General features: G+C 43.5%; 1 protein-coding gene across 1 annotated transcript; it reads left to right on the top strand.

Annotated features, from left to right (window-relative positions):
• The first annotated feature begins 6914 nt into the window (after positions 1 to 6914).
• MSRB2 (methionine sulfoxide reductase B2) lies at positions 6915 to 16803 on the top strand. Its single transcript, XM_066323194.1, has 5 exons — positions 6915 to 7038; positions 8002 to 8108; positions 9085 to 9161; positions 13090 to 13237; positions 15743 to 16803. Exons 1-5 carry the CDS (start codon positions 6930 to 6932, stop codon positions 15848 to 15850), a joined length of 549 nt encoding a protein of 182 aa, XP_066179291.1. The 5' UTR covers positions 6915 to 6929; the 3' UTR covers positions 15851 to 16803.
• Positions 16804 to 23595: the final 6792 nt, after the last annotated feature.

Raw genomic sequence — 23595 nt, 5'->3', positions numbered from 1 at the left:
AAAATGCAGTTTAATAGCTAAAATAAAAGCTGCACATGCAAGCAAAGTGACATCAGGAGTTCACTCACCACTTTTCCATGGCCAGGCAAGTATTCAGGCATCCCCAGGAGAACAGGGCTCCGTCATGTGTTAACAGTGACTCACTCGGTAAGACAAACAGAATCACAGAACCACAGAACCAACTGGATTGGAAAAGACCTCTGAGATCACTGAGTCCAACCTTTGACCAGACACCTCCAAGTCAGTTAGACAAAGATATGTCCAGTCTTTTCTAAACTCTTACATGGACTGGACCTCCACAAACATCATAAAGGACATCACTCAGAATGTCCTCCCCCTTCTTCTCCTCCCAGTTTTATATATGGAGCATGATGCTATATGTTATGGAATATCCCTCTGGGCACTTGGGGTCAGCATCCTGGCTCTGTCCCCTCATAGGTTCTTTTGCAACGCCAGTCCACCCACAGGTGGAATAAGGAGCAGAAAAGGCCTTAGTGCTGTGTAAGAGCTGCTCAGCAGTAACAAACACGTCCTGGTGTTATCAACAACGTTTCCAGCACAAAACCAAAACACAGCCCCATACCAGCTACTGTGAAGTAAATCGACTCTATCCCATTCAAAATCAGCACACCTTTTTCTACAGATCAGCAGTGCTTCCTAGTTACAAGAAGGATTTGAACAAAACCCCCCACACCATAGCATGTTTTTAATTCATTTTTAGTATGAGCTTCTCTGAACAAGGTGCTTTTAGTGACACAGTCTGAAAGAAGATTCCTTAAAGGCCAGGTGTCAAAAAGATATTAAAGAGTCAAAAGGCTTTTCAAAATGTCAAGTCATTAGTTTTAATTGGCATTAGGGAACATATTATGAAAGACTGGAGGTCTTCTCAGTGTCCCAAGATATAACAGATGTTGGTAATGATACCTAATTTCCAAAGTTGGAGAATTCTCTGACAAATGGGCGCTCTTAAGACACAGTTAATCTGTGGTAGATCATACAGAAGAATCACATGCTATGAGTGCCAGTTTCTTTTCATTACACTATTTTTTCTGCAGGCTGCTAATGTAAGTGGGTTTAATCCTAGATCCACCTGCTATTAATGAGAGCTGCATTCCCAAATAGAGAACTAGATGACTAAATGCTGGCTCCTAGGTATAAATATGTGCAAAAAAGCCAGGCACTGTAAGCCCAAATATTGGGGTATTCAGGTACTAAACTTCTTCAAGAACTCCCAATGACAAGACAATATCAGGAACTGATAGGGACTTGGACTTTGCAGCACTGGGCCAAATTTAATGTTGAGTCTAAGTATCTAGCTGCAGTTTCCACAAGCCAAGAGCTGTGTGGCATGTCTAAAGTCTAAAACAAGTCTAGAACACAACATGAAATGCAAGGTGAGCTCAGGATGCAGTGTTCCATGCGCCAAGGATCACACTGGTCCAATGGTCAGGGCACCTTCTTCAGAGCAAACCTCTGGTCAGACATCTGGAGTTATTTACACAGGGGTTAGTCTGTAGCATTTGTTACTGTGGGATAGAGGAGGGATGGGAGTCACAGAATCGTAGAATGGTTTGAGTTGGGAAGGCTCATAAAGATCATCTCATTCCAATCCCCACAGTGGGAAGGGGCACCTTCCATTAGACCAAGTTGTCCCAAGTCCCATCCAGCCTGAGCTTGAACACTTCCAGGCATGGGACATCCACAGCTTCTCAGGGGAATCTGTTCCAGTGCCTCATCCAGGGGCTGCCACTGATTCAGTGCATTTGCTGTCACTTGCTGTGTATTTGGTGACAACAGAAATTCAGTTGTAAAGAGTAGCACAGGTTTCAGTCAGGTCCATGCTCAGTTTTGATACTGAAATTCTGCTGAACATTAGATATGATGGGAAAGTATCTTTGCTTGGCACTCAGAAATTAAAGCAATTCACTACCAAATGGGCTAACAGTACCTGGCTTACCAGTATTTTTTCTTGCTAGATGAATGGCAGTACGGTGTAGAAATAAGAGGTCCACATGAAACCTAGAGCCTGCTCTGATCCTTTCAACCTTCTCTACATAGCAGATATAGACAAAACCATTTACCACAGCAGCACTGACTCAGTACACTCTACCTATTAAAAAGCTCCTCACCTAAGGTTTTCACATAAGTAGGTTGTCCCTACAGATCTGGCCAGATTTGATGTCACATGAAGCTGGAGAACTTTTTGCTCCGCTCAGAGTTGCTCAGATATGTCCTGGAAAATAAACCCCACCTCCTGTTCCAGTGAGAGCAGGGTGTGCTGGGCCAGAATGCCACCCAGCACTTCATTTTCATGAAATGAAAAACTAGTTCATGCCTTGAGAACAGAATGCTAGTTTTTCCAACAAAAATAAATCTTTGGGGGCTCATCTAAGAGAGAAGGAAAGAAGATTCATACCTTCACTTACATGAATCCCAAATTTAAAAATACACCTAAGATTAATGAGTGGGAATAAAACTTGTTCTAGCGAGGCCCATTCCTCAGTAATTCCCATTTGCTGGGAAAAAGCAAACTCTGTTATCAAGGAAGTCACTCTATGGAAGAGAGCCATTTCCCAATCAGAGTGTGAAGCATGCCCTACTCCTAAATCATTTATATTTTACTTTTTTATGATGCGATCATGAATTAGCTTTTTCTGTATTTGTAATGAGAGAATAGAACAGATGGTCAGGGCTTAGTTCAGGGTGATAAATCCATTAAGATAACCTACAGAAAGTTGTTGCTACAGCAGTTGCTGCCAAATAAGTGTTCATTCAATTTTCTGTTCAGGCTTTGGGTACTGTGTGAAAGAACCATCTCAGTTCTTCACTACTTTGGGATAAAAGGGATAAAAAATCACACACAAATTTGTGGAATGTCTATATGGCTCAAGGAGCTTGGATGGTATGATATGGGGGATGCACAGGGCAATGCAGGGAAATAGCCTGGATTTGTTCCTTCCCAATAGCTGTCCCTGAGGATACACATACTCCATACCAGACTGCATGTCTACTTTTAGCTGAACCAGTGGCTCAATTGCAGAGTTGAGTTTTCTGTCAAGGAGTGATTGCAAACTATCCATTTAACTTCGAATTCATGCTTCCACTTGTTATGCAAGAAATTTCTCAAAGCATTTAGAATCCTAGAATAATTTATACTGGACAGGACTATGGAGGCATTTGGTCTAATCCAACTCAAAGCATTTATCACAGTGGACCAAATCCATAGACCTCTTCCAATTGGAACTATTCTGTTCTACTCTATCCTGCTCTGTGCAAATTCCACCCTTAGACTCCAAGAGAAGTCCCCCACTTAAGCTAGTCCACAAATATGACCTATCACTTTCCAAAGACAAAGGTTTGAATAATCAGGTATCCTATAGCTTATGATTAGCAAAAAGAGATTAAAACATAAAACAAACAAAACAAGAAGTTGTGTGTTCAATATTTCTGATGATCTCTTTGACCTGAATCACATCGGGCTGATCCATGAATGAATCTAAGCAGACTCCACAGATCAGCTTCAGGGAGGTTCAGTTTGCATTCAGTCTCTGTGTGTCTCTGGAAACCAGGAGTACCCTTTTCCAAGGTACTTTGACATTTCTGCTTTGCATAAATTTTGCCAAAATCCCTTTCCATCACTGGAATTCAGCACCAGAGCACTGCCACATATCTTTAGATAATGTTTCCATGTGGAAACAGTATCTCCATATACCAAGAGTTCATAGTTGCATCACACCTGAGTGGCTAGAGGCTGGCTGTGGACCTGTATCAAGTCTGTTAAGGAGAGAGAAGACTGCTGAGGAAGGATGTGGAGGTCTGCAGTATCTCCTACAAAAGCATTGAGGGTTTCCTTGGAGGAAACAGAACCCCCCACAGATACAACCCACCACTGAAGGGCTGATGCCAGACTCCTGTTCTTCACTCCCCAGGCACCTGGGCACACAGCACTCCTACATATGGCAGGCCCAAGGCAAATTGTTGCATAGTGAGCTCCCACGTGTTTCAGTGGACCCACACCATAGGAGGGGACATGCATTAGGTCTGACAATGAGCAGAGGAAAACCGATTGCATGCAAATGCATACAAAATAAAACCAGCACAATTTCAGTGTTTTTTTCTGTATGTGGTAATGTCAAGGGGCTTTATTAACAAAAGCTGCATAAGCAGAGGTTTGAATTTGAACAGAGCTTTTTTCATTTCTGCACCTCATTGCTTCCTGGCTGACTGCTCAGTATCTACCAGCGTAGGCAGTACGTGATGCTCTGCTTCTCCCCACAGCCGTCAGTCAAGACAGAGCCTGAGCTGGGAAATGGCTGGAGCCTGAATAAATATTAGCAGGATAGTCTGGGTTGTGACTGCTTCCCTATTCCCTCCTGCTCTCGCCTACACACGTGATGCTGCTGCTGCCTCGGCACAGAGCCACACAACAGGAGGAGCTGAGGAGCTTCTCCCCATCTACACGTGTCTAAGGGGACACTGTGCTTTGGATGGGTGACCTTTCCCTGGCTGTAGCTTGTGTACATGCTGGACACAGGTGATGTTTTTAACAATAAATCTGCTGAATTACAACTCACGGAGAATTTACTTGAAAATTTACATAATGTAGCTAGGGGGATTTTTAAGTGTTTTCCCTTGTGCATAAGGAAGGAAGAAAAATAGGAGGAAAATTAAGTAACAGCTTAATTGGCTTTCAGAACAGTCTGTGGGGAGGAAGGCAGGCCGGATGTCTGCCTAGCTACACGGCTTGGTGTGTGCTGTAACCATGGGAGGCAACATTACAGACATGACAGGACAATGATTCGGTTTTTCAGCACTGAAGATCTGAAAAATTAATTACCTCCAGCTGGGGAGGTTGTTTTCCACTTGAGGAAGACCTATCATGTTGGTTTGCATGGCTGCAGGTCAGGCTTCTGTTGGAGGGAAAATGGAGAATTTTCTCCTGCTCTGCCATGTACCACCTCAAATATGGATCACAGCTGTTGGGATGAATGGGATCTGTCTCTTCCACCACCCTCCTTATTTTAATCAAGGAGTGGCTAGTAGTGAACTGGGTAACTGAGAGAATGATGAGGCTTCGGCTGGTGAGCCTGATGCCTTGTGCTCCTTCTGCTCCCACTGCCCCCCAGGCACCCACTTCCCTCCTCCAGAACCGGAAGAAAATGATATAGCAGCAGACTTGTGTTGGTTTAATTCCCAGTACCTCAAAACTGCTGCATTTTGGGATAGTACCAGTAACAGAGACCTGCAAGAAAGATACTGACAGTTCATTTTTATTTAATTTTGTCTTTTTAAAAAAACACCAGTTAAATCGATGTCAATTACATGAAAACATGCAAGTTTCAGGACTAACCACTTTCTCTCACCCTACTTCATTTCTCAGATAATTCAGGGAGAACTCTATTGATTACCTGTTCTCCTCAGGAGCAAACACCATCTGAGCGAGATTAAGACCAGAAATGTGAGGTAAATGCCTCTTTTCTACAGTTGATCTGGAGACAGAAGCCAGAAGTAACACCATCACCTGCTACCACTTTCTAGCCCTAAACCACTTGCCAGAACTGGGGAAGTGTCAATTTGGTCTCTCCTCACCAAGAGCTTCCTAACATATTCCAACTCCCTCCTAAACCATGGCTAAATAACTGATATAAGATCCCATAGGGGTAAGCCAGAAAGTGTTGGGAAAGATCACAGGACCATCACTTCCAAAATGGCTGAACATAGAAAAATGTTGTCTCTTTGCCTATAGCACGGATGCTGCCTTCTGCCAGCACCAAAGTGGGGTGGCAAAGCCCTCTCCTCCCTGCCAGCAGCACTGCTCTCCTAATATCCTGAATCACAGTCCTGTGAACTCACACAGGCATCACACTCCAGGATTTTTATCCAGGTACTCTGGCTTTGCTCCACCATGTCTTACTACACAGGACAAAGCCATAGATCAGCTGTGTGCCCTGCTCCCCCCTGCCACTGCAGACAGTGCAGACAGAACCACGTAGAAGGAGCCTTGCTGAGCCCCATCCTTTGGTGCAATGCTCTGTGGATCCGAGCAGAGGCAGTGATTACAGCCGTAGAACTGCTCAGATGCTGTGTTGGATGTCCTCAGCTGCCATGGAACTCACTGTCTGAGGCACAAGGACAGTTCAATACAAACCTGTATATACAGGGCTGATCACACAAGACGTTTTTTTAAAGCTATGATTTTAGAATTAAGCTAGAAGAATTAGACTAAAAGAAAGTGAATTTGTATTAAACATCATTATTAGCTTTGTTATCCAACGTAATCAAAACACGTCTTTCCACAGCCGTCTGAAATGATGAAATAATTCCAAATCAGAAATGTAACTGCTGGAAGAAAAGCAGACAGTAGCATTAAGGCTTAACCTGGAACACTAACTCGTGTTTAGGTCTACCTTTAAGGTCGGGCTGCCAAACTGACACTGGTGTCCTATTACAGGTATATTTATAGGCCAAGCCAAGGCAGCTGCGACTGCAAATCACCCCGCGAAAACAGGAAACCTTCAGCTGGCACAGCCCCTTCGCCATTCCTCCTTCAACAGCGCTGAGAGCAGTGCCTGTAATCCTCATCCAGGACAGCAAGAGCGCTTTTGCATGCAAGTACCCAGTGCCTGTAATCCTCATCCAGGACAGCAAGAGCGCTTTTGCATGCAAGTACCAGACCTGTTCTCCTTGGAAACAACCTAGAATAGCTGCAAGCAAATGTCTCAGCAGGATTTTGTTACGTTTCCGGCTGCAGCGAATGTCCTTTTTTAAGCTGGTCCCTTTGCCTCTCGGTAAGAAGCGATCGAAACCTTTACCTGCAAATGCTGCATCGGCATTTAAGCGGGTGCTTTACTCATCGCTTTTATGATGTCTGATTCTGTAGGTGGAAGGCAGGGATTACACAGGGCCTTCCCCGGTGCCGGCCCGCCGCTATGGCTGCCGGGGGGCTGGGGAGGATGCTCGGGAGCCGCCGCCTGCTGCTCCCGCTCCTGCTCCGCCGCCCGCTGCCGAGCGCCGCCCGCGCCGCGCACGGAGCCTCAGGTACCCTCTGCGGCATGGGAGGGGAACGGGCATCCCCCTGCTCGCCGGCTTCTGGCCGCTTAGGGAGGGCTGTGTTAGCGTGCTGTAGGTTTTTGTCTTGAACTGGCAGGCTGAGCTCTAAGGGCTTTTTTGTTAAACTATCATTTTCAAATTCATTTCCCCCTGCCCTCCCCCCTCAGTCGCAACTCTACCTTGCAGGAGTTGAATGCAGGCAAGTCATTCCTCAGGAGCTGATTGTTTTTCAAGGATCCCGTGCTGATGGGAGATAGTTCCCCACCTCAGACTTTTTGATTAGGAAGGCATTAAACTATCTTACTCGCTGTTTTTCAGCCAGTCTATTAATTCCTTGCCAATCCTGTACCACCATGGGTGTTCATGGCGTGTACAGCCTCACATGATCTGTTGCTGGAGGGTTGCACCATGATGGGTGACTCCTGCTCTGCTGTTGTGTGTCCCCTCACTTAACTATGGCCCCATTTATCTTGGGCTGTAGGTGTTGCTTTCTTACTCCTCCCTCTTAGCACCACTTTTCACTGGGGCCTGTGGAAGTTACCACTGTTCCACAGCCCACAGATGAACATCACTTCTGGTTTCTGAGGGTTTCCAAGAGGTTTGCCAAACCTCTTAGTGATACCCAGGGATGAAGAAGGAGCAGCAGCAGCCCAGCAGTTATCCCGAGCCAGGGGAGAGGGCTGCGCTGGGAGAGTAGGTGGTACCTTGGCTCATAGGTGCCCATTTCCTTTACAAGCCTTCCCAAGTGCTTTGCTGGAGCTGCTCTCCGGATGTAGCACACCAAATGGAAAGCAGATGCAAAGTCCTGCACTTGCCCCTGCTCATGTCCCTGAACTGTCCTCTGTGCTTGGTCTGGGCTCATAGAAACTTTGGGAGAACTGAGATGATGATGAAAAGCATCAATGGAATCTAAGCTATCTTACTGAATTATCTTTCTATATCTAATTGAAGACACAGGCCGCCTCACTAAACAAGCTGAAGCAGCTGCTGCTACAGACTGGAAAAAAAAATTGACTCCAGAGCAATTCTATGTTACACGTGAAAGAGGAACTGAGCCGGTAAGCAAAAGAGCTAATGCTGTCCAAGGGTGAGCCATCTCCTCTTCCTGCTGGGCACAGAATAAACCTGCCCTGGGGAACTGTCACCACTCAGTTTCTTTACAGGATTTCCCCCTTTTTCCTGTGGATGAAAGTTAGACTCAACATACGGAACAGGGTGGATTTTGTTCTGACCCAGACTGTTTTGCAGATGAAAAAACATTCTGCATTCTTTTCATATTTTATTGGGTTGTTTTTTTTTTTTTTTTCTGGGATGCTTTGCTGCCAGATCAACTGTTTGTGTGGTGGGAGTAGAGGTCCCTCCAGAAGACAGGGAGATTATATTTTTATCCTGCAGTCTCCTTTTTATGACCATATGTACATTAGCCATGAAAATCTTGAAAACAGTGCTCCCTTCAGGAGATGGGTTCTCCCTCAGGTGCCAGATCACCCAGCCACATGTCCCCATGATTCCTCCTCCTGTGAAGGAAGCCATGTAGTGTTGTGGGTGGGGTGCTGGTTGTCCCTAGCCCAGATTTCTGCACATGTGGAGCATGTACCATGTGAACTGTGCCCAAATCCATATCTGTAAAATAAGAATCCTGGTATCCGACTGGAAAGTCCTTAAAAAGGAAAGTCCTTTTTAAAGCCAGTTTTAAGTTGTGGCAGTCCATAGCAGAGCCCTGGCCTTTGGGATCCTGCACATTTCACCAGTTTCTTGGAGGTCACGACTCCATCCTTGGTACCTGGATGATTTATGCATCTGACTGGTCTCAAAGATTGTGGGGGTAGGGGGTAGTCTTCACTACTAATCCAAAGGCATCCTCCCCTTCATTTCTCCGGGCTGCTAATGTTTGTTCTTCAAAGCCCCCCTGCAAAGCCTTCTTTTTATGGTTTTTCTCCTGTTTTGAATCTGATTCCTACATGCTTCTTCCAGATGGTGAGCTTTTAAAGACCAGCATTATTAACTTCTCTTTTTTCCTTCCTATTTTAAAAGCCATTCAGTGGGATCTATCTGAATAACACAGAAGCAGGAATATACTGCTGTGTGTGCTGCAATGCCCCCCTCTTCAGGTAACATCCTCTGGATTTCACAGCATCTTTAACACTAATTGTGGCAGGAAGGGCAATGTCTTTTCATGAATGGCATGGAAAGTGTTGGTCAGAAGAACAATCCCTTGGTGCCCAGGTGCTGTGTGTAAGAATTCCAGGATGCCTGTGGTGACACAGACACATGGTTTGCCTTTTCCCCGAGCTGATGAGGATTGCCAGTGGTCAGCGCACAGCTGTCACACTGTGATCTGCCTGTTTCTTCCGACACACTCCTTTTATTTTTTTTTTGTAATAATTCTCTGTTTAAGAGGCCCTTAAGCCACAAGCTGCTGCATATGCATGTATTTATGCATGAGTATCACTGTGTGTTTACTCTGTTCTTGTGCTCCCCCATACTCATCTTCTGCCACTCGTGCTGCTGGGCTGGAGACACTTTGCTCTGCCTTTGTCTGCTGTTGTGATGTTCTTATTGCTGGGTCCCCCATGCTGCAGCTGAGACTTTCTCTTCACCACCACCTCCTCCTTGTTCCCTAAATTAAATTCTACTATTCTTGCCTTTTTGGTTACATCTACTTTTTAAAGCCTAGCTGCAAATGATTGCACAGTTAACCTCTGTGCTCTTTACAATACTACATATTTTGCAACTTCATTAACATCTAAGTAAAAGGAAATAGAGTGCCTTGGAGTAGGATGTGCAGGGGGTGTTCTGTTCTCTGTAACTGAACCAGGAAACACAGTTTCTCATATTTTTGGTCTAGAAAATAGTCCTTATTTATTCCCAATTGAAAATTGAATGAAATGTGACTGATTTAAAGGATGAAATAGAGATCAGAACTTCAAATGGGATGCTAAGGATCAAGAGATTTGGATAATAAGAAAGGAGAGGGAAATGTAATGGATGTATTGAAAATAAACCTAAACTAATCAATTAAATGATAATTGTGTACAATTAATTATCCTTTGGCCAAGTGCAGAAAACTATTGTTATGCAAACATGCATTTGCTTAAATGTATAATTCTTCTCTAGAGGTTTGCTAATGAACACTTCTAAATAAATTAATTTCTGATGTTAGCTCAGTATTACAAAATATTCTGGAGATAAATATAAAACCTAAAAACACTTCTGGAAAATTCAGATAAATTAGAGAAACTGTAAATCACTAAGCTGTGAAAGAGTTCCTTCCATTCCTTCAGATTTTCCTTCGGTTTTGGCATCTTTTGTATTAGGCAATTGATATTGACAGGCCAGCGTGAAGAGAGACAAACACAGGAGGGAATTGCTTCTGTTGTTAAACTAGTAACAAAACAACAAGATAACCAAACAGTCAGGCTGCCCTTTGCACTATCCAGCTTTCAGAGAATATAAGCACTTTTCTTTGCAGCACAAGATAATGTTAAGCCTCACAGACAAAAAAGGCCAAACTTTCAAGAGAAAAAAAAAAAAAAGCCTTGTAAGAAAATTGGAAACTACTAAATGTGAAAAAATAATCTGAAAATATATTTTCTATGGAGATATTGCACTTTGGAGAACACAAGCAATGAGGGGGCGAAATGGAAAGCTCTTAATGAATAAGAGATTCATTCATCCTATTTATTTCCTAGTTCGTTAATTTATTTTTTTTCCAAATGCATTAGCTCATTAGCTACAGGTAAACATGAAGTATTTCTTCCTTTCTTTGGAACATGTGTGTATACATTTATACCAGAATTTATTACCTTCTACTACCAAATACACTTTTGAAAGAGTTGGAAATACATGGAACAAGCCCCTAACCTTTATAGACAGCAAATTGTGATGCTTTCATGAAATCTCAAACCTTCATCAAATCATAAACCTACAGCTGAGATTCATACAGCAAAAAGCACTTTTTAGAATTATCTGGATTCCATCCAGGACGACTGAAATAGGGATCAAAGTAAATGACATGTGCTGGAGGAATGGTGTGTTGAGGTCTAATCTAATTCATATGTTTAGGGAAAGTCCATTTATCCATAAATTAAGTGGTGAAATACTTCAAAGGACAAATATGATCTTGAACAACAATATTTTTGGGTACGAAAATGTTTCTGTTAGAGAATCTAAGTGACATTACTGTTAATAAAACCACACAGAGACCATTTCTGTTGAGAGCTAGTTTAACAGCTCAAAAGATTGTTCCTTTAGCAGTGGAAAACATCTACAATAAACTTAAGTCTTGTGAGCAGCATGTAAGGGACAGAGTCAGTCAGGGTCAGATGCAAAACCCACACAGTGCTAAAGACCTTCCTAAAGACTCTGTGGGTTTTCAAAGAGGATCTTTGTATCTATGTGTGAATAAACATAAGGATTCCTGTGTCAAAAAATCAAGTTTTGATAAAAAAGAAACAGAAGAGATGGATGTCAGGGAAGCTCAGAAGTCCTGTATGGATATGTGTCCCCCAGGTCATTCTTGGGGACTCTGTGGCTGGTAGGGAGTGTGTTCATCTGGTTTTGTGGCAGGGAAAGCAGGGAGCCTCCTTTGTCTGGAAAGAAACAGGCCTGGAGCCCTAAGGACCTTGATGTACAAACACAGAGTCTGCAAACTGCATTTGCTTTGGAGCAGGCTGCTCCTGTGCTGTGTCCTATTTCTCTCCAGTTTTATGGAGAGGAGGGGAAGGAGAGAATTTCTCATGGCTATTTCTGCATTGATGTTAATGACTGAGCAACAGCCCACACAAAAACTACCCTCTGGTGATTCTGTGCTGGCAAATCTTTTATTTCCACAGCTGCATTACTCAATGACAACCCCGGACAGATGGTTATAAAAATGCTGAGTCATGCACTGTTCTTTGGGTTGGATTTTTTTAAGCTTTTTGTACAGTTTTTTTGCCTTATCTTTCTAAAATACACTGTAATCAATATTTTCAGATTTTTCTTCACCATGTGAATAACCCACCAAAATATGCATGACATATATATATATACATACTTCGTTTTAAATTCTGTCCTAACTATTTCAACCCCCTTGATCAAGAGCTGCTAGTGGTGCTGATGTCTCCATTCACCACTAGATGCCAGTAAGAGCATTGGGTTTGTGAAACTGGGAAAAACCTACGAGAAATCGTGAGGAAATGGTTGTGGTGACTCTCCAGACCACTTATTTGAAAAGTGTGTGGACCTATTCATTTCTTGTTCTAACTCATGCTAGGTCCCTCTTTGATAAGAGAATTGCTGTCAAAGCTTGCACCATTTTTAACAGGAGGGATTATCTCATTTCTGTACCAACCCCCTAAAATATCTTTTGATCATATTTGTCAATATGCCCTAGGTTTTAAGATGCAGCTACACAGTGTTGGTCCCCCTGGATGTTAACAGGAGGCACCCACAGTCTGTTGTGCTGTTTCTTACGGCTGCAATAATCTCTTTGGAAAAGTAGATCTTTGTGCTGTGAGGATTTGTCATTGGTTCACTGATGGTTTGAGCAAGGCTCTGTTTGATGTTCCAAACCAGCTTGAGGGCTGACTGCAAGACAAAGCCTCTATCACCCTCAGTCATGAGTCAGGTCTGGAGGGCCAGCCCAGCCGTTGTCTGTTCTTCGTTTCTTCTTGTAAACTCTCTTCTCTGAGATTGCTGGATAGGGTCAGGCTTCAAAGTGCAACTCTGTAGGTGCAATTCAGCTTAACACTATAGCATAATGTTAGTATTGCATAGTTGTCAGAAAAAACCTTTTCTAAGCTATATAAAATACTAACCTGTCATTGAAATAAAAACAGTGAGGTAAATTCTCCTGTTGTGAGCTGACTGAAAATTCCCTTTGGAAGAGAGTTTCCAGTACAGTTTGATGCCAATGAGAAAACTTCTACTGTGCCAAATATAATTAATATTGGTACAACAGAGGAATGAGGGGGAAAGCCAATGTTCTTAATAGAAGCAGACTCTTTTGTAATATTTCTGTTATTAATTAACAAGGAGATCTGGTTTCCACTGTAGCTCAGAGAAGAAGTACAATTCTGGGACTGGATGGCCATCTTTTTCTGAGGCTTATGGAACTTGTGGCAGAGATGAAAGTAATACAAATATCATGAGACGACCAGATAACTCACTGGGGTTAACTAGGACTGAAGTCGTCTGCAAACAGGTATGTTTATTTGGGAGATGATACACAAAACCACAAAACTTAGCAGGTAAGTTTTCTTTTTGCCTATGAGTTAATCTACCTAAATACAGCAGCAAGAATTACAGTATCGCTGGAGCCATTCTTTCTCAGTCTGAGGTGAAGGGAAGTATGTGACTGGGGAAAGCAATTGTGTATGTATAGCCAAAGGCTGGAGTTTAGACAGAAAATTTACTCAATGTGTGCTGCAAGTTGTGACAAGAGATGGTAGAAGAGACCCTGAGATGGGGTCCATGCATTTGGCCCATCACAGGGACAGATCTTCCTCATTCAGTCTTGTTAAATATTTGCTGTAGATATTCTTAAAATATGCAGAGGTTGAGACACCAGCCATTGAAGCCATTTGCAGCCATTACTATTTGGCCTGCAGGGTGGTGGCTGTGCCCTGTGTCTCCACAGCTATTTTCTGTGGATTCTCTTGTTTCACAGAAGCCACTCATTTATTTTTTCTAGCTGTTTTGTCTCCCTCGGTCATCTCTTTTCTGGACTAGAAAGGTCCAGTTCCTTCAACAGTTCCTTTTTATGCAGTGCTTTTTGGTGTGCCCATCATCCTGTTGCTCTATTTTGCATTCTTCTCAGTTGACTATTTTCCTTCTTGTAGTACAGTGCCAGGTTGGAGTTAGCACTGCAGCTGGGCCCAGCCTGCAGCAGGGGTTAGAGGCTGTTCAGGTGTGTTAGAAATGATATTCCTCTCCTCACACCTTTACCTTTCCACAGACCATATTACACAGACACACATTTATTTGGGACCTACTGTCCCAAATCCAGGTTCTTTTTCTAAAGAACTGCCACCCTTAACCATTTCTTCCCAACCCTGAACCTGTCTCTTACTTTTGTTAAGGTATGAAAATATGCAATTGAATTTCACTAATTGCATCTTAGATTTGGTTGGTTTTTTGTGTCTGTGTGTGTCTGTTTTTGTAAACTGTTGTTAATTATGTCCTCCAGTGTACTTGCAGCAGGCTTAGGTACATCTGCAAATGTAACAAGAATTTGCTGCAGTCCATTAGCTTGGAAGAGTTCACATTTGCAGCATACGCAGCAAGAGCCTTCAAGAACCCCAGCTGAAGACCTCCCAATTTTGTAATGTCACCTGTAGCTATCTCGTGTCTAATTTTTTCACCTCCATAAATTGAGAGGGGAATCCTGAGTTGATCTGTCAGAATGATCTACAATGACTTATTAATTACCTTGAATTTTTCATGATATATTGAGATGTCTAGATCCTCTCATTTATTTCCTATACTTTCTGGCATGAATACCTTTTGTCTTTCTCTTCTGGGGTCTGCTTCTTTGGGGGCAGATACCTGCCCACTGACAAGATGTGATTCCTTGTCACTCCCCAGAGCTCTCCCCCTCACACAACTCAACAGTGATTTAATCATGTAAGTTTTTTAATTCAGGATAGCACAGTAAGTACCAGCATAATGTTGGTCCATAATTCCAGTGGTAATAATGCAATGACAACGGTTTCTAGTCACCATCAGTGTTCCCCAGTGCTCAGTGCTGGCACCAGTTCTGTTTAATATCTTTATCCATGATCCTCATGAGGGGATCCAGGGCCCCCTCAGTCAGTCTGCAGACACACACTGAGGTGGCTGGGAGTGCTGATGTGCTGGAGGGCAGGAAGGCTCTGCAGGGGCATCTGGACAGGCTGCATTGATGGGGAGAGGCCAGAGCTCTGAGGTTCACCAAGGCCAAGTGCCTGTGCCTGCTCCTGCCCTTGGGTCACAACAACCCCTGCAGTGCTACAGCCTGGGGCAGAGTGGCTGGAAAGATGCAAGTTGGAAAAGGTCCTGGGAGTGCTGGACAACAGCAGCTGAACGTGAGCCAGGGTGTGCCCAGGTGGCCAAGAGGCCAATGGCATCCTGGCCTGGATCAGCAACAGAGTGGCCAGCAGGAGCAGGGCAGTGACCATCCCCTGCACTGGGCACTGCTGAGGCCACACCTCAAATCCTGAGTTCAGTTCTGGGCCCCTCAGTTCAGGGAGGACATTGTGGTGCTGGAGAGAGTCCAGAGAAGGGCAATGCAGCTGGGGAAGGGTCTGGAGCACAAGTCTATTGAGGAGCAGCTGAGGGAGCAGGGGGTGTTTAGCCTAGAGAAAAGGAGGTCGGGGTGTTTTTATTGATCTCTGTAACTGCCTGAAAGGAGGGTGCAGCCAGGTGGGGTTGGCCTCTTCTCGCAGATGTCTGGAGACAGGACCAGAGGACATGACCTCAGTCTGTACCAGGGAGGTCCAGACTAAACATCAACAGAAATTTCCTCATGAAAACGGTTGTTAAGCATTGGAATGGATACCAGGGCAATGGTGAAGTCAACTGGAGGTGTTCAAGAAACAACTGGACATGGCAATTAGCACCATGCTAGTGATCAAAGATGGGCTCCGTGAATGAGAGGTCTTTTCCAACCTAAATTATTCTGTCATTCTGTAGCAATACAATAATAAACCAGTAATAATTTCTGTTGCAGTGTGAAGCCCACCTAGGGCACGTGTTTGATGATGGACCCACACCTTCTGGGCAGAGGTTCTGTATCAACAGCGTTTCATTAAACTTCAAACCAGGCCCTGGTCAGTGAGAAGTGGCTCGCTCTGGCTTGCAGAAATTCTTTTTCTGCTCATACATTATGCTTGTGAAAAATTCTCATGCTTTTAATATATCACTCAAATTTTAGTATCCATGGTGTTGTAGCTTTGTTTTCTGGCTGTTATCATTGATAAAATACATATTTTTGCTGTAACTCTTTGGCAGTCTGTCTTTTTGTGGTTACTGTGGTGTGTCGATCTGCTTATTGTGTTTTTTAATTAAAAAAAAAAAAATCTGTGCAATAGTTCACGTTCACAGCTACCATCATTAACTGTATTGAAGCTGCTGAAATGAGGTGCTCTCCTGAACCTGACTGCCTATTCTGAGAAGTAGTTGTGGCACTCGGGAACACAGATGTACATGGCTGATCATGGCAAAGCTCATACTTCTGTAAAATCATCATATCCTTCTAAAGGGAAGCAAAAATAACATGAATCTTCAAATAAGGTCTGAGGCAGTTTTTTCCCCCTGATGTGAGAGACCTTTAGCTGAGCCAAGTGACTTTTCTGTGAACCCATAAAAGCAAAGTCCTGAATGAGCACCTAATTAAAACTATTTCAGGCAATGGAACCAGTGGAGACATGGAGTCTTTCTTCTTTTAAATCAATTATTTTGATTCTGTGTCCAATAGCACAGTTGAAATAGGATCTGCTCCAGAAATTTCTCTTACAGCAATTATATGATAATAATGTAATGATACGTGTAATATTTTTCAGACTTCTGTTATCACTTTTGTATTTCAGAATCCAAAAATAAAAATTAATATGGAATTTACTGTATTTGGGGGAAATAAATCAGCATCAAAAACCAGGCTCAGTAAAGTGTTGCTTTTGATGCTTTGTCTGTTCTTCCTTATACAAGTTTGTAAACACTTTGGCATTCTCCCAAGTGTTGTCATTATGGTTTGCCCTAACAGCAAAATAAATCCTATGTCTGTTAAATTGAGCCTTCCTTCAAAATTTTTTCCAGAGAAAATAATCTCTGACTCAGAACATCAGCTTCACTAAACTGGCCGGGTTTAAATGCTTCCCTGCTGAGAGTTACTAGGCAACATCTCATTTGGCTTTACCTATGACAGCCTGTTTCCACTCTCCCCACTTTGGTTGCCTCAGTGATAAAAAGGGTGTGTTCATTTACTAGTGTAGTCTTAAAGCTGTTTAATGTTGTCAGAAAATGGACCTCTACTTCACTGGATTTACTTCTGCTCCTTCTGTCTTGGAGCTCTGAGGTTTTTCTATCTCCTCTGCATTCTTCCGGGGAACTTTTCAATTCCCTGACATCATAACTCCAGAAATCCAAAACCATCATAGAAACAAAGATCACTCCAGCCAACCTAAACCAGAATGGCACAAAGCCCAGCAGAGGTCTGAAGCAGCATGAGTGAAGCCAACACTTGGTACTACTGATTTTATGTAGTGTCACAGCTGGTGACAGTCCCACTGCCATCAGAGGTGTCTGTTAACAGCACTAACATGCTGCTGCATCATGCTCTGCCTCTCAGGTTGCCCTTGCATCACCCACCGTTTTTCTGTCTGCTCTGACCAGGCTGTGCATGTCCAGCCTGCTCAGGTCTCTGCTCTCAAGAGTCTTCACAGGTTGTACAGAAATCACTGTCTTTGCACTAACTGAATTCATGTCCCCCCTTATCCTGATATACTTTCTTTCACTGTTTGTCTTAAAATCTATTGCACAGCTACTGAAAAGTTTTTTTGACTTTAAAGGCATTCTGTAGTCAGCCAGCCTTTTTTCCTCATGCTTCCTGACAGGAGTGAGTTCTCTCAGAAATGGGGAAGGTGTTCCCACGAGTACTCCAGCGTTTAGCTGAATGCTGGTGGGTGAAGCCAGCACCTGCCTTAGAAGAGTGACTTTTGGCTGGGATACCAATGAAAATGCTCCTTACTTTTGCAAGTGGCCTAAAGTAGAACAGAACTGGCAAAATACGTGTTTTTTTTCTTGTCCCCAGAGATTCTGGGTCTCACTGACACCTTTTACAAATGGAAGTGCCATACAAACAAAACAGACGGAAGGTGACAAAACAAATATCCACACAGACCTGTGTGCAAACCACACTCTTAGTACCTTGGATGGATGGAGATGGCTGGTGGGATCAGCCCTTAGTAAACTGGCAAGTTAGTACTGACTACTGACAGAGGGAGCTTGCCAGAGCAGAGAGCACCTTTATTTCACACCTACAAAGATCCTTGCACGCAACTGGATGTTTGGGAAGCAGCAGCTGGTGCCTCCTGACTCACAGAGCATCGTGACCTGAGGAAAGAGTCCTGGAAGGTCCCAGTTCAGCTTGTGCAGTGTTACTGATACATAATCCCATGAACAGATCCGTAGCTCCAAGAACAGCACCTGACCTGCACTACAGTGGGATGTCACCAAGCAAACAGCAAAACCCCCACTGAGGGGGGGACCAGACACTGAGATAAGCAGCCTTGTTCTGCTCTGCATGAAACAGGGGAAAAGGAGAAAATTTGACCATGTGTATAAAATCAGAGTAATGGCACATCACCTTAGAGTGCGATGTGAACTGTTGGATATTTGAGCTCTCTGACCAAAAGCTCTTTGGGACAGTGCTCTTCATTGTCTTCTGTGTCTGTGGTACCAACCACACCAGGACACATCCCAACTAAAGGCCCAATGTGTTATAAGATCATGAAAAATAAAGACAAATAATAATGGGAGGTATTATCAAGGAGTATCATAAGTTACAAGAATTTCTTCATGTATCTGTAATTACTTTTTCCACCATAGTGAATAAAGAGGAGTTGCTTTTCTGAGTGGAATATACTCTGCCAGGCAACTGCAGATTTATGTTCTGTTTTTCATATCTGAGGACTTTTTGCCATGGTTATTTCATTAATTAGTTTCAATGGTGATGCTTATTATCCCATTGTGTTTTTAAACAGTCTTTTTATAAATCCTAGTTGAGGTTTCTGCATAATTCTTAAGAGATTTTTTTACATCTTAAATAAACTATTTAATAACTTTCTTAGTCTTTACAGCATCTCTACAAGGTAAGTAACTATTCCCTCTTTTGCTGAGGGAAGACTTGATGAGGAAAATTTAATTGACTTGCTCAAGATTTCAAATTAAATTTGCAGCCAAGCCAGAATTAGACTCTGCATGGTTCGTGACAGCATCCATATCTTCCTACTTTTTTGAAACTTGTCTTGGTAATTGATTGTTTAGCAGAGAAAGGATGTAAATTGCCAAAAAAGAAGAGGGAAACTTAGCACTGGTTTTCCAGCTGTGGTATTAAAACCAAATCTAAGCCAACACAGGCAACTTGGCTCAAAAAGAGCAAAAGTTAACCTCTTTCTCAGAGCAAGTGTAGTAATAAATTAATAAATAAATAAATGAGGTTAGAAATTATAGAAAAAATAGAAAATAAGAAAGAAGGAGCAGGTTACTCTTGTATTACTAGAAACGAAACTTCACTCAGAAGAAAATCAGAATGGGCAGAAATGGGCAGAAATCATAATGCCTACTATTTTAGCTGTGTATCCACAGAAGTGTAGTGATGCTCTTTTCTGTTGCACCATGCTGCAAATCGTTCGGATCCTTTTTTATTCTTGCGGACAGCATAGTCTAATTTTGGTCAGTACAGGAAAAGAAGAGAGACTACTGTCAGTGCACATACAGGATTTTTGCCACCCCTAAACACGTCCAGCATGAGGTGGCTCAGGGGACAGCCTGCATGAGAAGGAACTGGAAAAGTCTCAGCTTGAGTTTTTCCTTTTTTTCTGAGTATTTAGCTAGTACTCCTAAGCCTATTTGTATTTTCTGGTCTTCAACCTTGGCTCAATTGTGTAGAAGAAATAAGTCCTTTCACATGACTCCACTGCCTCCTCTTTCATTCATTTAATGACGTTTTGCACTGGGTGGTGAAGTGTTTTAAGCCATACTCCTGTGCCTGCTCCATATGCCTCCTGCCATACCCGAGTGATGAGCTGATGGTAACGCTCACAGCATGTCCTGTATGCTCAGTGCCCGTCACCCTCATGGATTTCACAGCTCTTCACGCACAAACGATGCCTCGCCCCAGCCCTTTGAGGTAGTGGTGAGCCACACGTCACAGAATTGGAAGCTGGGGGACAGCTGTGGGAAGTGACTCTCCCACAGTCTCCCGGGGCAGAGCAGGGAAATCTGATTACAGAAAGGATTCTCAAAAGCTTTCCGAGAGTGAGCTGCTGCCAAAATTCACAAAGGCAAAGCAGTTTAAAAGCAAAGCGCTTTATTGAAGGAGTGCCCAGATTTTTTCAAGACTAAAAGAATTTGTCTCAAGGCAGGTGTGTCCAAGGGGACTGGTTTTAGCAGCACTGAGGAATTTGTGTGGAAGAGATTGGCAGCTTGCCATGGGGCAGAAGAAAGAGAAATGCATGCCCATTATTGCGCTCCCTTTTACTGTCTTTTCTTTTGTTGTGGTGGGGTTTTTTTGTTTGTTTGTTTGTTTTGTTTGTTTGGGTGGTTGTGTTTTTTTTTTTTTTTTTTTTTTTTTTTTTTTTTTTCCTCTGTTGCTCTGTGGTATCTTTCCTCGCTTCTCCTCCCTGGGCTCTGGCTCTCTTGACTGCACTCACCCTTACCTTGTGCCTGAACCTTCCCAGCCAACACTCAGTTCGCACCCCTCGGTGCCCGAGAGATGAGCAAACACACGTCCGAGCCAGCAGCCCCCTGCCTGTGCTCCGGGCTTGGATCCCCGGCAGGCTCCAGGGCTTGGATCCCCGGCAGGCTCCAAGCTTGGACCCCCTGCCAGAGCAAATGTTCTCTGTGCTCATTCTGCTCGCCTGCCTTGCACGCAGAGTTTGACAACATTTACAAAGTGACTTCCAGAAAAACTCACCAGAGGCAGAGGAGTTGCCACAGAAATCGGAAAAAGATGATAAAAATTAATGAGGAATTCTTGCACAGCCTGCTTCATTCAGGAAACAAAGGCTGTGCTGCCCTGTTGCACTACTAATGTATGAGATGTAGAAATGTGGACCACAGCCAGGTCATCTTTGCTCAGGTGTCATTTATGGAAGATCAAAAGATGGATCCAGACGTCTTGTAATAGCAGGAAAAGGAACAGGAAAGAACAGCAACTGTTGCCCAACTTCCAAGGAAGAGGCAAAGGCAACACAGAGGATGGTGCTGGAGTCAGGGGCAACAAGAATTCGCGTTCTCCTTTTCAGAGGAGTCAGCACTGAAGGATGATGACACAGCTGGTGGATGTCAGCTGAAGAACTGTCTGTGAGTTCTAGGAAATTAGAGAGCTGAGATCAATCCTCCCTGGTATCAAAGTCTCTTGGGGATAGTTCTGACAGAGACATGGGATGCCTATGCATTTCCTGGGATTACTGAAGGAGAAAGCTTTGTGAAGGGCTAGGATATGAGCAGTGCTAGAAGCAGGTGTTCATGGTTGGGAAGTTCAGGAGATTGACCTCACTGTTAATCAGAATACCAGGTGCAGAATGAACCCGCATACGTTCACTGCCCCAGGAATGACCCTATCCCAGTCCAGAAAATGTTCCCTCACTATTTCAGGCTTTACATCTTACCTCTTAGTCCTGGGCCTCTCCTGAATGCACTTGGGTATTCATGCTTGGATCCATTATGAACAAAGATCGTTAAACCTTGTCATGTACAATATGTCTAGCTGGAGTTTCCTTAGGCCCCCAGAGAAGGAGAAAAGGGGCCTCCATGACACTTCTCTTCGGCAATAGCTCAAATAGCCTCTGCCTCTGGGCTTAGTCTGTAAGAAGGGCATTTTCCAATACTGGATCACATGTAACTTTCTATGACCTTGTAGCCTTCACTTAAGTTTTATGAATGAATCTCTATTAAAAGCAGGGGGTAAATGTTTTTCCTTTGTCCCTCTTACAGTTTACAAATTTGTCTTCTCCTATAGCCAGCTGTTAAAAGATTGGTTCTGCCCCTGCTTTCACCTTTCCTGTTTTATCAGCTGAGACGTCAAACTGAGGGCCTGACCACTTGGTGTTAAAGATCCATGGCTGTTTTTGTAAGGCAGTGGCAGTGGCCTGGCCAACTCTCTAAATGCTGCCTTGTCTTACAGTTTGAGTTAGCATCTCATACCCTAAATCACAAGGCATCATTGCCTTGAGCAATGAACGGCTTCTCTCTCCTAACTCAGGGGTGACAGCAGTTAAGCAATAGGTGAAAGAAAATGCGTATTTCTGGTGTATGAGCACTGCTGAGAGACTTGATTCTTTTAGCTCTTGAAAATTGTTTGACATACGCAGATGGACAGGGCTGTAGAAATACTTATGATGGCTTATTATTTTGATCCTGTTGTTATTTTTATTTCTATTACCCCTGTGCCAATATCTTTACTGCAAAATTTCACCCTCTTGCTCTACTCCTGCCTCAAGAATAGCCAGAAATTGCCAATTGATAAATGTTTCCCAAACGGAGGAAGCAGATGAACTTCTCCAAAGAGGCAATAAAGCTCCTCTGCTGCACCCACACCATAGTATTTAACATGAAGTCCCTTAAGCACCTCTCAGCAGATAACTACAGCTAATCAGAGGTGTACAGCTGTGCTTGTGAGGATTTCCCAGCCTGTGGCTACCACTGCAAGGACCTACCCCTATCTGCCATCAGAACCACTCTTCTGGATGGAGAAAGGCGAACAAAGCCATTTGATGGAACCATGGCAAGGTGTGTGCTGTGGAGATGTGACACAGCCAGGATGATGAGACTGGGCTACTCCACAGCAGGAACACCTCACGGGGTGAGATGTGGTAAAGGGAGTAAGTGGGAATATGAGGCGTGGGGGTGTAGCATGAAGGAGGTGACATTCTGCCTGCCAAAGGTATCAGGGTAGAGTTTTGGGATCCTGTTCTGTGGAGGTATGGCATATGGTTGGGTGGTTCTGGAGAGAGACGGACGATGACTACTGAGAGCCACCTCAAATAAATCTGATATTCCAAAGTGTTTTGACAATTTTCCCTTGAAACACATTGCAACTCAAATGACTGCTCTGCAGTGACATCTAGGGTATGTTTGCTTTCAAACCTGCTGCAGCAGTCAATCACCTCGAAAAAACAGCTTCCCCCAAACATATTATATGGACCTACTTTGTCTTCTAAGAGTAGCTTGCACCACTGCCAGGCTCAAAGTCCTTCTTCACATAATGCCCTACACAGGGCATGTAGAGAAGAGAGGCTTGTTATCTCCAGTTTGCTGGTGCATCAAAAGAACTTGCAGATGGTCTGCATGAATCTGATCTAATACTCTTTGAAGTCAATGAAACCCCTTCCCTCGACCCCTCATTTAGTTCTCTCTCAGCTCCTTATGCAAATTGTAGTCTATTTTGTGTGTGTCTCCAACAAAACCAACGTGTTTCTCCCAAGCATATCCCTTTGTGGAACCTGATAGCAAACCTTTCAAAATTCTTGGTGTTCTCTTTTTCTGATGAAGCATGACTTGAAAGTAGATTGATGCTATCCAAAGCTGGGGGGAAGAAGTGAGCCCCAACCCTACAAATCTGTTTAAGTACTAATTACTGACAGCTATTATCACTGGCTGCAGCAGAACTGCTCACCTGGGTAACAGCCAGGAGGAATAGGCCTCAGAGAGGAACACGATGAAAATCAGACACAATGCCAATGAATGCAGGCCACTTGATGCAGAAGGTTGTCAGGAAGCCAAACTGGAAAGTGCTATCCAAGCCGAAAATGAAGTTGTCTGCGTTTGCTACAAGCAAACAAACAAACAAATGGATGGATG

This window comes from Sylvia atricapilla, chromosome 1, assembly GCF_009819655.1.
Source record: "Sylvia atricapilla isolate bSylAtr1 chromosome 1, bSylAtr1.pri, whole genome shotgun sequence".
Classification (NCBI taxonomy): Eukaryota; Metazoa; Chordata; class Aves; order Passeriformes; family Sylviidae; genus Sylvia; species Sylvia atricapilla.
Note: the sequence above shows the minus strand (reverse complement) of the source record. Positions and strands in the feature narration are given on the sequence as shown.